The 16,051-nt window shown below is 34.0% G+C and overlaps 2 protein-coding genes across 2 annotated transcripts; both read right to left on the reverse strand.

Moving 5' to 3' along the window:
• Nucleotides 1–482: 482 nt before the first annotated feature.
• On the reverse strand, nt 483–9,403 carry LOC110608082 (putative receptor-like protein kinase At4g00960). Its single transcript, XM_021747294.2, has 8 exons — nt 8,566–9,403; nt 6,939–7,025; nt 6,734–6,844; nt 1,891–2,021; nt 1,591–1,801; nt 1,259–1,496; nt 1,042–1,186; nt 483–954 (listed from the first exon to the last, which is right to left on the reverse strand). The coding sequence occupies exons 1-8, from the start codon at nt 9,260–9,262 to the stop codon at nt 640–642; spliced, it is 1,935 nt and encodes a 644-aa protein (XP_021602986.1). The 5' UTR covers nt 9,263–9,403; the 3' UTR covers nt 483–639.
• A 2,631-nt stretch (nt 9,404–12,034) lies between these two features.
• On the reverse strand, nt 12,035–13,272 carry LOC110608074 (cysteine-rich repeat secretory protein 38). Its single transcript, XM_021747286.2, has 2 exons — nt 12,412–13,272; nt 12,035–12,312 (listed from the first exon to the last, which is right to left on the reverse strand). Exons 1-2 carry the CDS (start codon nt 13,226–13,228, stop codon nt 12,251–12,253), a joined length of 879 nt encoding a protein of 292 aa, XP_021602978.1. The 5' UTR covers nt 13,229–13,272; the 3' UTR covers nt 12,035–12,250.
• Between the last annotated feature and the right edge of the window lie 2,779 nt (nt 13,273–16,051).

Genomic DNA, 16,051 nt, shown 5'->3' on the forward strand with positions numbered 1-16,051 from the left:
ACGTGGAACAACGACTCCATAACGCCCGAGATTATGTCTCAGAGACGCTGCATGGAATTAAATGACCGACTGACGAAAGAAAAGGACATAGTAACTCTATACGTACAGCTAGCGTGAATATAACAAAAAAGTACTAGCGTCAGACGACGATTACACATCACTAAAAAATAAAAGAATATGTGAGAAAAATAGAATCCAAACTTATCAAAATATACTCTAAGCCTGACTCTTGATCTCCGACATTATTAGCCATTCTTTGTAAAGTAGGCTTGATTAGTAATGTACGCCTGTTCAACTCTCTAATGCTTCATTGTTAAAAAATATATATATTTAATTATTTTAATATTTTTAAGAATATTTAAAAAAAATTAGTTAATAAAAATATTTTTTAAAAAATAATCTTTTCAAAATAAAAAACATTTAATTAATTTTGAGAATTTTATTAATAATATTGCATAAGAATTTATAACTAATTTTTTTTTTACAAATTATTTTCCAGAAATAAGCAAGCATTAATAATACCAAATATTCTAATCCTACCCAAATCAACAAAATAATACACCATTAGATTGAATAAAGCAAAAGGAAAACAGAAAATAAAATTCCATGAGGACTTTATAATGCATCCTCCCTCAAATTCTATCGAGGGTACAGCTCAGAGATTGAAGCATCATTCTTAGAAGATTGTTCCTGCTCCTGCCCATAGTACTCCGATGCAGCCTCTGCCAACACCGCACTTTGAACACAAAATGCAGGTTTTCGAGGCACTGGAAGACTCAGTGAGCTGCTACTCAGCATAATAACAACTGACGCCATGGTTGGTCTATCTGCTAAATTTTCTTGAACACATAGCAACCCAATGTGGATGCACCTAATCATCTGGTTTCTTGAGCCACCACTCAAACTGGTATCTATCAGATTTAAAGCTCTTCCCTGGTTCCAATTCTCCCAAGCCTGCAAAATTTTAACAAGGATCATAGTTCATTAACCAATAGAAAGACAAATAAAACGGCAGTTCCTAGCACAGTATTACACACTCACATAATTTATAAGGTCCTCGAAGCCCTCCCCATTCCGAAAACTTCTAGTCCGACCACTCACAATTTCCAATACTAGGACACCAAAGCTGAAGACATCTGATCTGATTGAAAACTTTCCATGCTTTATGTATATGCATGTATACAACCTTTGCCAATTAGATTTTAATGATAAAGACCAAATCTTTCCCAATGTTCCTAGTTATGATTCTAACACTTACAATGTTCCAACGACTCGTTTAGTATTGTCCTGAGTTTGATCTGCAGCAAACAACCTTGCCATGCCAAAGTCTGAAATTTTTGGATTCATATGTTCATCTAATAAAATGTTACTGGTTTTGAGATCGCGATGAATGATTCGAAAACGAGAATCTTCATGGAGATAAAGAAGTCCTCGAGCAATTCCTTCTATGATCATGTAACGTTTTTCCCAATCCAATTGCAAGCGCTGGACTGGATCTGCAAATTCAGTAATTTAACGCAGTTAAGCCAATTGTAAGGTTTATTTTCTTTTAATATAATACAGGGAAGGAAGTGCAGTCAACAGACATACCATGTAAGAGTTTGTCGAGGCTCGAATTAGGCACGAATTCATAGACAAGAAGCCTCTCCTGTTGTTCAAAGCAGAAACCTCGAAGCCTAACTAAATTCTTGTGCTGAAGCTTAGCTAATAACAGGATTTCATTAATGAATTCAAGTTCACCTTGTCCAGAGTCCTTAGATAATCTCTTCACTGCTATATCCTGTCCATTGGGAAATGTTCCCTGAAAATAAAATCAAGCTATATTAACTCCTTGGAACAGATTTTAGCAGGTGATTAGAATGCTTGTTTCATATGTCTCAGTATTGTTACCTTGTATACTTTACCAAAACCACCTTTTCCAAGCTCATTAGCTTCAGAGAAGTTATTCGTCGCAAGTCTAATGGTTTCCAGATCATATCTCAAGGATTCTACGTCTCTGATGCCATTGCCATCCACATCTTCTTTTAATCAAAAACAGAGAAAAAAGAAACGGGAATTACTGGAACAGCCCGAAATTATTGAACAACAAGAAATACAAAGAATTAAGTATAGGAAAAATAGTATTGATCTAATTAGCATAGAGTACAACACTTATATAGATAGGTTACAGCTAAGAATGCGTAAAATATAGAATACAAATTACAGCTATACAAATTACAGCTAAGCTAGATAGGTTAGAGATAAGTAGTTAGAGCTAGGCTTTATCCTTAATACGCCCCCGCAAGATGAAGGTTCCATCGGAAACGCTAATCTTGGATCGAAAATACTGAAACTGTAATCGTCCAAGAGACTTTGTTAACATATCAGCATACTGGTCCTTTGAGCTAATGTGTTGTACTCGAAGCTGTCCAGCTTGTATACGTTCCCTGACAAAGTGGTAGTCCAATGCAAGGTGTTTCATCTTGGTGTGATATATTGGATTGGCACAAAAGTATGTTGCTCCAATATTATCACAATGAAGAACTGGAGATTTATTAATAGGCAAATGCAAATCTTGTAACAAATTCTGAACCCAAATCATTTCGGCGGTAGCATTGGCCAAGGCCTTGTATTCGGCCTCAGTTGAAGATCGAGAAACAGTCTTCTGTTTGGTAGATTTCCATGAGATAACATTAGACCCAAGATACAAGACATATGCAGTAGTGGACCGACCTTGCTCAAGAGTACCACCCCAGTCAGAATCGGAAAACGCAGTTAATGTATGTGAAGAGTCCGAACGAAGATATAATCCATAATAAATTGTACCTTTCAAATATCGCAGGACACGCTTCAATGCTTGGAAATGCCTCTGTGTTGGGGCATGCATGAACTGCGAAAGTCTATTAACTGCAAAGGAAACATCAGGACGAGTGATGGCTAAATATTGCAAGGCACCAACTAGTTGCCGATAAACTGTAGAGTCTGCCGATGGTGATCCATCACATAGTTCAAGTTTCTCACTAGATAAAGGTGTACTAGCCTCCTTAGCACCAGCCATAGCAAACTTAATGAGTAAATCATGAATATGCCGATGTTGAGAAAGAAACAGCCCTGTAGAGGTCGGAATAACCTCAACACCTAAAAAATGATGTAAAGAGCCCAAGTCTTTAATAGAAAACCGAGCAGCCAACTTGGACACACATTCATCCAAAAACCTCGTGGTATTGCCAGTTAACACAATGTCATCAACATATATAAGAAAATAAGCAAGAACATCTTTGGAGTGATAAATAAAAAGAGAAGCATCTGCATGCGATTTTCGAAAGCCTTGAGAAAGCAGGAATGTGGTAAGTTCAATATACCAGGCTCGAGGAGCCTGTTTAAGACCATAGATCGACTTACGTAATCGACAAATATAATTTGGAAAATTAGAATCAATATAACCTGGAGGCTGTTGCATGTATACTTCTTCATGAAGAGTGCCTTGAAGGAAGGCATTATTAACATCAAGTTGCCGTAAAGGCCATCCTCTTGATACAGCAAGACTTAGAACCACACGAATTGTGACTGGTTTGGTCACTGGACTAAAAGTCTCAAAATAATCACGACCAGCCTGTTGAAGAAAACCTTTAGCAACTAAGCGGGCCTTGTATCTGTCGATAGTACCGTCTGGTTTTCTCTTTATACGAAATACCCACTTACAACCAATGGGTGTATGTTGAGCCTTTGGTACTAACTCCCAAGTGTTATTGTTCAATAAGGCATGGAATTCAGAATCCATAGCTTGACGCCAATGACCAATCTGTAGAGCTTGCTTAACACTTCGAGGCTCCAAAGACTCTTGCAAAGGATATTTAGTGGTCATATTAATAAAAGCATCATTATAATACCGAGAATTTAATTTCCGCTGATGCTGAAGACGCTGATCAGAGACACCAGTGGGCACAACAGAACTGCTAGAATCAGAACCAGGAACAGGTTGGATTGCTGAAGAAGATAATAAATCAGTGACTGGCAAAATGCTTTGTAAAGTAATTACTGAACCATCCTCAGGCGAAGCCACCGAAGTATGTCGCTGTCCAGAATTGAGAGGTACTACCGAGGCTGCCACAACAGTATCAGATAAGTCTACTGATTCTTGGAGAATAGAACCCACTGGCTGTGGCGAAATAAAAGAAGAAACCTCTTGAAACCCAGCAGAAGTACCTGTGCAGGGGGCAGCAGAAAATAATGTAGAAAATTGAGTAACATTAGTGCAATCTTTGGACGGAAAAACATGCTCAACGAATCGAACATGACGGGAAAGATATAGCTTCTTAGTGATGGGATCGTAACACCGATAAGCAGATTGAGTAGTAGAATATCCAAGAAAAATGCATGGCTGAGATCGAGACTGCATTTTAGAAGAAACATAAGGACACAACCAAGGGAAACAGAGACACCCAAAAGATTTTAGACGAGTGAAATTTGGAGATCGGCCAAACAATTTAAAATACGGTGTAGTAAATGAAATAGCAGAAGAAGGCAAACGATTTATCAAATAGACAGCTGTAAGAAAAGCATAGGACCAAAATTCAATTGGCAGAGAAGAAAAATGTAATAATGAAAGACCTGTTTGAACAATGAAACAATGTCTTCTTTCTGCTGTTCCATTATGTTCCGGGGTGTGTGGTGGAGAAGTATAATGAGATATTCCACAGGAAAGAAAATGAGGCTTTAATTTTTGATATTCCCCTCCATTGTCTGTAAAAACAGAGAGTATTTTTGTTTGGAAATAATTCTCAACAAGTTTCTGAAAATGAATAAAAAGATCATGAGCATCAGACTTTTTCTTCATTGGATATAGCCATGTGTATTTGGTATAATGATCAATGAATGTAATATAATAAATATAGCCATCAATGGATGATTTCGTTGGTCCCCATACATCAGAATATACTAGTTGTAAAGGCTTAGAACTAGTAAGAGAATTAACAGCAAATGGCAACTTATGACTTTTATTCATTAAACAAGAAACACAATGAAAATTTGACACAGACTTAGACAATGACTCATGACCCATATTGTGAAGAGCTAAGCGAAAAAACTTGTTGGAGGGATGGCCAAGCCTGTGATGCAAAGCCGAAAGAGAAGACACACTAGCAGTATTCAATTGTAACTTAGAACGACTTTGAGAAAAATTTGCACTGTAAATGTCATCAATGTTCTCGCCCCGTAGAAGAACCGCCCCCGTGCACAGATCCTTCACAAGAAAATACAGTGGAAAGAATTCCACAGAAACATGATTAGTCCGGCAAAGTTTAGCAATTGAAATTAAATTCTTGCGCAAATTCGGCACACAAAGCACATTTGAAAGAGACAAATAGTGATTTTTAGCTGACAGAGCAGTGTAACCAGTATGAGTAACAGGCAAGAGTTTACCATCACCAAGTTGAATTTCATCTGGCCCACCATAATCCGTATAACCCTGCAAGGAAGACGGATTAGAAACAATATGGTGAGAAGCTCCACTATCAAACAACCATTGTTGAGGTGATGTGGTAGACATAGCAGTCGTAGCATTCACCGACGGAACAGCATTGGAAGCTATGGAGGAATTTGTGGAATCTGTTCGCACCACAATATTGTTTTCCCGAAGAAAACGTGCTAGCTTACGGCATTCAGCAGCAACATGCCCAACATTCTCACAAAACTGACAAACAGTAGGAGATTGATAAGAACCTCGTGTATTGTTCTGAAATTGATAAGAACGACCTCCACGATTTCTGCGTGAGGACTGATTGGAACGACCTCCACCATTCTGTTGCAGTGAACGATTTCCAGTCCTAGCAGTATAATTAACAGTAGCAATAGAAGGAGATGAAACAGGTGGATCTTTGTCTTTTAAAGATCGTTCATGATCAGTAAGCTTTTCAAACAAATCAGAAAAGGAGATCGCCAATTCTCTAACCTTTAAGGCCGCAACAATGGAGCTATAATCATCACCAAGCTGTGTAATAATATGAACAATCAAGTCTTCATCACTAACAGGATTCTGAGTGAGAGCCAATTCATCAGCAATGGCACGCATCTCATTCATAAATACTGCAATAGATTTCGAACCCTTGGGATTTTGAGCAAGCTTTGTCTTGAGTGAAAGAATACGAGATCGTGAGACATTAGCAAAGCTCTGGTGAAGCCGATCCCATGCCTCTTTTGCTGTGTTCGCTGAGGAAATTAGAGGCCGAATAACCTCAGAACAGCTACCAAGAAGAGCACTAACAAGGATGTGATCTTGTCGAAACCAGAGAGAATATTCTGGGTTTATAGTTTTGTCTTTATCAGTAAGAAATTCAGATGGCGATGTTTTAGATCCATCAATAAAACCAAGCAAATCGAGCCCAATCAATGTTGATTGAACTTGTTTTCGCCAAACAGGAAAGTTTTCCTGAGTGAGTTTGATAGGGAAGTGTGTAGGAGCATTGAGTTGAATAACAGAAGAAAGAGATGAAGAAGCCATAGGAAAAGAGAAACAACTGGATCTAGAAAAACCTCGTTAGAGTATTGTTAATGGCTTTGATACCATATAGGAAAATTAGTATTGATCTAATTAGCATAGAGTACAACACTTATATAGATAGGTTATAGCTAAGAATGCGTAAAATATGGAATACAAATTACAGCTATACAAATTACAGCTAAGCTAGATAGGTTAGAGATAAGTAGTTAGAGCTAGGCTTTATCCTTAATATTAAGACACGAATTTATGACTCACCTTCAGCATCCTCTCTTGGTTTCTTCCGTTTCACAATAACGCTAATGCAGACAATAAGAATCACAGAAATAACAGCAGAAACAATTATAATGATGACCACCCTCTGTTTTCCTGCAAGGTCCAGAGGTTTCTCAGTTGTATCGGGCAGAAATTGTAAGAAACTGAGATGGGCTAATATTCAAGAGGAAAAAGTTATCAAGGGTACCTTTTGAAGATGGAACTTCACCAACAGGATCATCATAGAATTGGTTAATCTCGTATCTAAGGTTACAGCTCGGGAGAACAATTGTTCGAGCATTTTTTCAAATCATGCAAAAATAGATAATTATTTTCTAAAACATGCAGGATTCGAAAATATTTTCGGATCCTGTGTGTCAACGCAGCGTGTTCGCCAGTCATACTGGCGAACACGCTTGTTCGCCACAATGAGTGTCGAAGAAGGAAAAGTTCGCCACCCATGGTGGCGAAGTGTGCCTTGTCGAGCTTGTTCGCCACTATGAATGGCGAACAAGCTCGTCCGGGCCACGGGACCACGCCAGCATGGCGGAAAGAGGCATGTTCGCCACTCATGCATGCTCAAATATCACTTTTGATCAAAAGAAAAGTGTTCGCCACTTACAGTGGCGAACACTTTCATACCACATGCATGCAAATTCTTGTAGAGGTGAGGGGAGATCTACAAGCAAGAAATGATTGATATAATATAAAAAATATCAAATAATCTTTTTTTTTATTTTTTTAATATTTGATTTATAAAATAAAAGATTAAAAATAATTTAAATAAAAGAATAATATAATAAAATATTTTAATATATTAAAAATGAAATTTACTAAATAATAGATTAGATAATTTAAATTTAAATATTATAACAATAATATTATTAAAAATTAATTTTATAATAAAATTAGAAATAAGTTATTAATTGATTGATGATTAAAAAATATATAATTTTAAGTATAAAAATAAATTTAATATTAATATATTTTATTTAATATCAATAAATATATTTTAATTTAGTATAAAATTTTATTATATTTTATACTAAATTAAAATATATTTATTGATATTAATTAAAATATATTAATATTAAATTTATTTTTTATACTTAAAATTATATATTTTTTAATCATCAATCAATTAATAACTTATTTTTAATTTTATTATAAAATTAATTTTTAATAATATTATTGTTATAATATTTAAATTTAAATTATCTAATCTATTATTTAGTAAATTTCATTTTTAATATATTAAAATATTTTATTATATTATTCTTTTATTTAAATTATTTTTAATTTTTTATTTTATAAATCAAATATTAAAAAATAAAAAAAAAGATTATTTGATATTTTTTATATTATATCAATCCTTTCTTGCTTGTAGATCTCCCCTCACCTCTACAAGAATTTGCATGCATGCATGTGGTATCACATGCATGCAGTTGCATGCATGTGGTAGTATAAAAAGAAAAGTGTTCGCCACTGTAAGTGGCGAACACTTTTCTTTTGATCAAAAGTGATATTTGAGCATGCATGTTCGCCACCCAAAGTGGCGAACATGCCTCTTTCCGCCAGGTTGGCGTGCTCCCGTGGCCTGGACGAGCTTGTTCGCCACTATGAGTGGCGAACAAACTAGCCAAGGCAGAGTTTGCCACCCATGGTGTCGAACTCTCCCTTCTTCGATACCCATGATGGCGAACAAGCGTGTTCGCCAGTATGACTGGCGAACACGCTGCGTTGACACACAGGATCCGAAAATATTTTCAGATCCTGCATGTTTTAGAAAATAATTCTCCATTTTTGCATGATTTGAAAAAATGCTCCAATTGTTCCGCCTCGCCTGGCTCTGCAACACTGTGGAATAACTGCAGAAGCATTATAAAGGCAATAACTGCAGTCTGATTGGGACAAATCAGGAGTGCACTGTGTCAATGCATATATAGTCTGAGAATCTGGAGCACTTATTTCTCCAGTAGCATATTTGAGCCGAGAATCGCCTGCTGCTGCTTGGTCTCGCAGTTTATCCAATAAGGAGAACAGAGACTTATTAAACCCATCAACGTCTGAAACATTATTCAAGTTATAAACTGAAGAGGAAGGCTCAACTTCCACGAGGCCAAAGATGGATCGGCCAGAGTAGCGCAACATGCATTTTTCAAAACCTACAATAGCTCCCTTTTGATTGGGACAAAGCGTAGTTATAGCGGAGCTTGAATAGTTAATACAATCACGGCAGGCATCTGGCCTTGTATCTCCTCTGCAAAGTGCAATTGCATAAACCTTGTTAGTGTTTTCTCCATAGGAGAAATTGTAGAATCCATAATCAATTTGGGTGTTGCTGTAGATAGAGTTGAGCAGGTGATTGAGGTTAGCCTGGTAAGTGCTGTTTGCAGTGTAATTGCCCAGGTTGTCCAAACAATGGTGATAGAGAAGTTCCGGTTGAGAAGTAGAAAGAGCAATGAAATGCAGGAAAATGGGACAAAGGATGTAAACCATTTGAAAGGAGCCCATGTTCTTAATTTGTCTCATCTCCTTCCTTGTCCAAATTTAGAAAGAGAAAATTAAGGATATAAAATAAATGAAAATTTAAATGAGTTTCAAATCCTTGGGAGTGTTCATTGTACAATCACATGGCGGGACTATGAGAGATCTCATCTCCGTTTGCTTATTGTTGATGCGCCTGTCCCATAATTCCAACATTTAAATTTTATTAGTGGGATTAAAATTAAAATTTTAAAATCATAAAATTAATTAATCTTCAATACAATGCATGCACCCAAACCTTTTTCTTTTTCTTTTTCTTTGCACATTTTCTCGTTTTCAGACTGACCATCTCTATCACTTGACTCAATTGTAACATCTTTCCATTACATGAAATTAATCACCCTGCCGAATTTTTTTTTTCTTTTTTAAATGTTATTACTTTTCGAGCTGATTTAATTTATCTACGCAGTTGACTCAACTCGATTCCTTTATACCTATGAAGAATAGATTTGTTGATTAATGAACGATCAGTTTACAAGAGTTATATAACTAAGAGTCCTACAATAGAATGACTAAAGATAGGTATTAGCAGAATACAAATGGTAAAATATAGATAAGACAACTAATACAGTTACAGTTTAGTCTTATCCTCAATACGCCCCCGCAAGATGAAGGATCCATTTGAGACTCCAATCTTGGATCGAAACTTAACAAATGCAGGTCTGCCAAGAGGCTTAGTCAACATGTATGCAATCTGATCTTTGTGACTGATGTGTAACACACGTAGCTGACCAGCGGCTTGTCGCTCTCGTACAAAATGATAATCTAAAGCCAAGTGCTTCATTTTTGTATGATAGAGTGGATTCGAACAGAAATATGTAGCACCTATATTATCACAATATAGTGTTGGCACAGAAGAAATAGGCATACCAAGATCAGATAACAAATTTTGCACCCAAATTACTTCAGCTGCCGCGTTTGCCAAAGCTTTATATTCTGCTTCTGTCGACGATCGTGACACTGTTTTCTGTCGAGCAGACTTCCAAGAAATAATGTTCGAACCAAGATACAATACATAAGCTGTTGTGGATCGTCCCTTATCCAAAACTCCTCCCCAATCAGAATCAGAGAAAGCAGACAAAACATGCTTGGATTGCCGATTAAGATAAAGACCATAATGGATCCCATGCTTCTTTCGCTGAACCAACAGACGAGATTAATGGTTGAATAGCTTCTGAACAACTACTTAAAAGGGCACTAACAAGCATATGGTCTTGTCGAAACCAAGTTGCATAGGCCGGATTTGGAGTTTTCTCTTTGTCATTGAGAAATCGCAATGGATTGAGAATAAGACAACTAATACAGTTACAGTTTAGTCTTATCCTCAATAATACCTAATTCAAATCCCAATATTTATTCTATGCAGTAAATTAGGAACTATACATTATGATATATAAGTTTTATTAGTCCATCCATTCACTTTAATTTTTCGTTTAAAGTTTTTATGTGGTGATCAATAAATTAAGTAATTAAACGATTAAATTATATTAAATTACTCCTTAATTTAATTAAATTATTTTTTATTTTATTTAATTATTTTAATTTTATTGAAAAATATTCAAACATCTATTATAATTCACATCTATATCTAATACTTTAAAATTTTGAATAATAAAAGTAAAATTTTTTAAATTTATTATAATTATAATTAAAAGGACTAAATTAAATTTATATAAACTAATGATAAATAAATTACAATATAGTTTTTAAAATTCTATTTAAATAATAAAATAATCTTTAAATAAATATTTTTATTACAACAATATCATTTTTTATTAATCTCATTATTCACTCTTTATTTCTACTTTTAAATAATATTATAGATATTAATTAAAATTTAAAATATAAAAAAATAAAAATTCACAATTTAAAATATATAATATTTTATTTTATTTAAAATATTATTACTAAAAGTTTTCATGGCCTAGATTAATAAAATAAGGGTTCTATCTTTTTTTTTTAAAAAAAATATTATTACTAAAAATAAAGTTTTTTAAATATAAAAAATATATACATAATTTAAAATACGTTACGATTTTAGTTAATATATTAAATTAAAAGCAAATTACTATATATTTTTTTAAATTTTATTTGATTATTAAAATATTACTTTAAAATAAATACTTTTATTTTAACTATATTTATTAAATTCAACTATCTTTTATCAATTATATTATTTTCTCTTCTTAATAATTAAAAAATTTTAAAAATTAATTTTAAATTAAATTTCATATATTTTATTTTTTATTAACATATATTAAATAAAAAAATATTATTTTTAAATATTTAAAACTTTTTTAGCACTTAGAATTTATTAAATAATACTGAATATTATTGAGCATGGAATATTCAGTATAAATATTTAATGAAATTTTTTGCGAATTATCTTATTGATAATAACATTGAAAATCACTTATATAAATTTCAAGAGATAAGAAAGATTTTAAAATTAAAAATAAAAATATGTTTTTTTTTGTTATTTTAGTATTTGTTATTAAAAAAATTAAAATATGTGAAATTTAATTTAAATGATTATTTTATTAATGAAAAAACTTCAAATAACATATTATAATTTTTTCGATGATTTTTCAAAATTATTTTGATTTATTAGCTAAAATCATGGTTAATATAATAATTTTAGCTTTATTGTCAAGAAAAAAAAAAAAAAGAGTAAATCCGCAACATTTATACCAACCAATTTATACCTGGTAAATTAAATTTTATTTTTAATCATTTTAAGAAAGTATTTCAATTACATAAAGCAAAAAAATTCAATCTTCTTAATTATGTAATTTTCTAAGTAAATGGTAAAGAGCACAATTACATTTCCTCACTTTCTGGTAATGGAGAATATATTTAAAAATGGAATCACACAATCACATAGGTTCAGCCGTCCCCTCCTCTTAGCTTGCAGGGTCTTGTTCAAAAGCATATAATCCTAATCCTAATGGAGATGCCAAGCTACAGAGAGCATCACAAAAACAGCATGGGCATAGATCCCATGATGAGAGTTGCAGCTACATTGCTTGCCTTTCCTGCAAAAACCATGTGTAATTATAATTAGACTTTTCGTTGAATCTTTAATTTCAGACTAAAATGACACTTTCTAGTTACTTGTAACTTAGGATACATACCAATTCTTGCAGCATTGCTTGGTGGTGGAGACGGTATTGATGCTGGCGAAGTTGGCGACAGCTCAGGTTTCTTAGTTGCAGCATGGTCGTAGAAAAGGTCAATCTCATACCGAAAATTACAGCTGGGTGTAATGATTCTCCCTCCTTGCCTCTCATCGCAACACTTTGGAAGCAATTCAATGGCCTGAGTTAAGCATTTGCTACAATCCTGTGTAGACAAGTCAGGAGTACACTGTGCAAGTGCGTAGATTTTCTGAGAGTTAGGTGCAGCAATGTCCCCAACTGCATACTTGTAGCGAGAATCGCCAGCTGCAGCTTCATCTCTCAGCTTATCTAACAATGTCTTTCGAGAAATATTGAACCCATTTACATCTGAGACATTGTTCATGCTGTACACAAAAAAGTAAGGTCCTTCTTCCATCACACCAAATATGGAGCGATTTGTGTAGCGTAATATGCAATTATCAAGCCCTCCAATAGCTTCCTTAGAGTTTGGACAAAGTGTAGTGAGCGATTCACTAGCACTTTTTAGACAGTCACGGCAGGATTCAGGCGTAATGTCGGGCCTACAAAGACCGTTTGCATAAACTTTGTCAGGATCATTTCCGTAAGAGAAATTGTAGAATCCATAATCTATTTGGGTGTTAGTGTAGATGGAAGTGAGGAGGCGATTCAGGTTTTCATGGTAGGAACCATTGGTGGTGTTTTCAACAGTGCAGTCATGGTACGACATTTGAGGCTGGGCTAGAGTGATCAGAGGGAGAACTTGTAAGGAAAGGAGACAGCATAGAAAGAAGAGAAACCTTGAAGAGGTCATCTTTCTTTTGTTTTGTTGCAGTTGCTGCCTCTCAGGATCTTGTGGAATACTTTTATAGGCCAAAAGGAGTTTGTGAGTCTATGCCCTGCACAACACGCAGAGGAGAGGTTTGGAAAACAATGACGAAGACTCGTTGACGATTGACTTGAAGGATTGTTAGGAAGTTTCTCCGCTTTGCTGCTTTTTGATCGTTTCCAACATAAGAAAATGGGAATACTAAAGAAATATAATTTTGCTAGAATATTAATTAGAAATATAAAGAATAAGTTTAAATTGTATGATTGTTAAGTCTTTGCTGGGAAGGCCCATATCAAATAAAAAATGGCATAATTGAACTCAAATCACATTAATTTCTACGTATAAAGGCAATGAATTTATAATATCTCATTAGGCTGCCACGGACACAGTCCTCCACTCTTCCTTTCACTCTTCTTCACTTTCCTCATCGGTCTAGACACACGTGAAGTAACGTCCACCGCCGATGGACCGGACAATCGCATAATTCCCACGGTGGAAGGTGGGCCACCTGCGAGGTGACAATTAATGGCAGCAACTTGTCCGAATGAGAATTCAGCCACCACAAGCAAGCGCTGGTCTTTGCTCTTCGAGAAATAAAGCATTCAGTTTAGCAGAGTTTTTGGTTTGTGGGTTTTTGAATAATTTTTAATTACGAAACCACTCGATTTTATTCTGTTTTAGAAAAATAAATGAGATATTATCACATCCATGAAAGAAGTTATTTCGTTTTTTTTATAATTAAGATATTCAAATTTTAAATTGATAAAAAATATGTTTTAAATTGAATTTATAAATCGTACTAATTAAATGCAAATTAATGTTATCAAAGTTTGTTAAGAAAAGATATTATATGAAATTATATAAATTTTATTAAAATGATTAAATTAGTCGAATAAGATAAGAATAATTTGGTAAGTTTATAAAAATTAAAACTCAACTTTTTTTTATTACTTTCTTTACTCTTATTTGGATATAAGGAAAATAAATAAGAGAAAAATAAAATTAAAGTTATTTCAAATTGTAAAATAGAAATTAAAAAAAAAGAGTATATTATAGTTAATTTATTATTCTATTCTTATAATTTGGATATGGAAAAAACACTTTCTCCTCATAAATTTGAGAAAAATAGTTCATTATTTCTCTATTTTCCGCACATTAAAATAGAGGCTAATTGGTTAACGACTAGAAAGATGGTGGGAAAAAAAGTATTTAAGAAGTATAAACTTTGAGATGTTTGAATGATTTCTTAAAATACAGATCAATAATTTTTAAGGAATATCATTATCCAAGGACATTTTATAGTTCACCTTCAATTAATTTTTTTTTTTTTTTTACTTTTCTATAAATCTTCATGATATAATTATTTTATATTTAATTATTATAATTTTTTAACAAATTTAGATGTTTCAAATATTCTTATAGACTAATATTATTATTTGATCAAATTTATTTCATACTACAATAATGTTAATTTTTAGATACGAATTCCGTTATTAGTATCTAATAATTTAGAATAATTTTAAATTTCTGTTACATACTAAATTTCTCTAATTTTAAATATAAATCAAATTTTAACTCAACTCTACTAAAAAAAATTAACTTAATCAATTTGATTTTATTTATATATATATTTCATAAAATGTTAAAAAGTTTAAATTAAATTTATGGAAGATATATAAGTTAGCTTGGCCCAAAAACAAGATGTCCATTTTCTTTTATTATTTTTCTTTTTATCTGCACGTCTAATTAACTACTTCTCTCCAATGCGTATGAATGCGTCAGAATCTCTTTTTGTACCAGGTGACCATTTAATTTTTTTTGACTCGCGTGCGGATAGAGCTACAGAAATAGTCCGGCTCAAACTGGCCCAAATAACTTTTAAACTCACTTTTTACTTAGTCCAAAATAATTAACTCAAATTATTTAATAGTTTTATACTAACTATTATACAATTCGGAATTGTCATAATTTTTCAACGTGGAACGCGGTAAAAGCAAGCAGCTGATTCTTATACTCTTCCCTACTAATTTTGCGACGTTCTTGTAATACCCGGCTAGACTCCGGTATCGAAATTCCTACCGTCCGGTGGAATCTCGGGTGTCGGAGGCCTCTAGGAGGGTAAAACCATGTTTTCATAAAATGTTTAAATGTGTTTTATGTTTTTAATCTAGAAAGAAAATGAGCTTTTGCATGAAAATGACATTGGAGGAAAACTTAGGTTCGGCCGCCGAACCTCAAAGTTCGGCCGCCGAACATGCATACGCTTCGGGTGTGCCTTAGGCCCCCGAAAGCATAAGTGAGGGAAGTCCAGGTTCAGCCGCCGAACTTGCATGCGTTGCGGAGGCACGTTCGGCTCCCGAATGTGGCCTGGCCAGCCACTTATAAAGGGGTCCCTTAGCCGAAAACGGGTGAGTTTTTCTCCCCATTTTCGGCCAAGGTGAGCTCTCCGCCGTCCCTCACCGATCTTGAGTTTCTTCCTTCCATTCTTCATGATTTTTATGAGTTTTCACCTTTGTTTTGAAGATTTTTCGAGTATAAAGCAAGTTTTAAAGCTTTGAGGTTCAAGAAGCTCAATCTCTCCCATCTCCGAGCTAGGGTCGTTCTCCTCTCGATCTTTAAGAGGTAAGGGCTGATCTTGAGCTCACTATATGTTTTAAACAAGTTTTAAGTTGATTCATGGGGTAGACATGTAGGTTTATGTTAGTAGAGCATTGTTAGGTTTTATGTGTTTTATGGACAATGTATGATGTTTGTGGTTGCTTGATGTGTTGTAGTTGGGGTTTAAGATAGTTTGAAGCCCCTAGG

This window comes from Manihot esculenta, chromosome 2 (assembly GCF_001659605.2).
Source record: "Manihot esculenta cultivar AM560-2 chromosome 2, M.esculenta_v8, whole genome shotgun sequence".
Taxonomy (NCBI): Eukaryota; Viridiplantae; Streptophyta; class Magnoliopsida; order Malpighiales; family Euphorbiaceae; genus Manihot; species Manihot esculenta.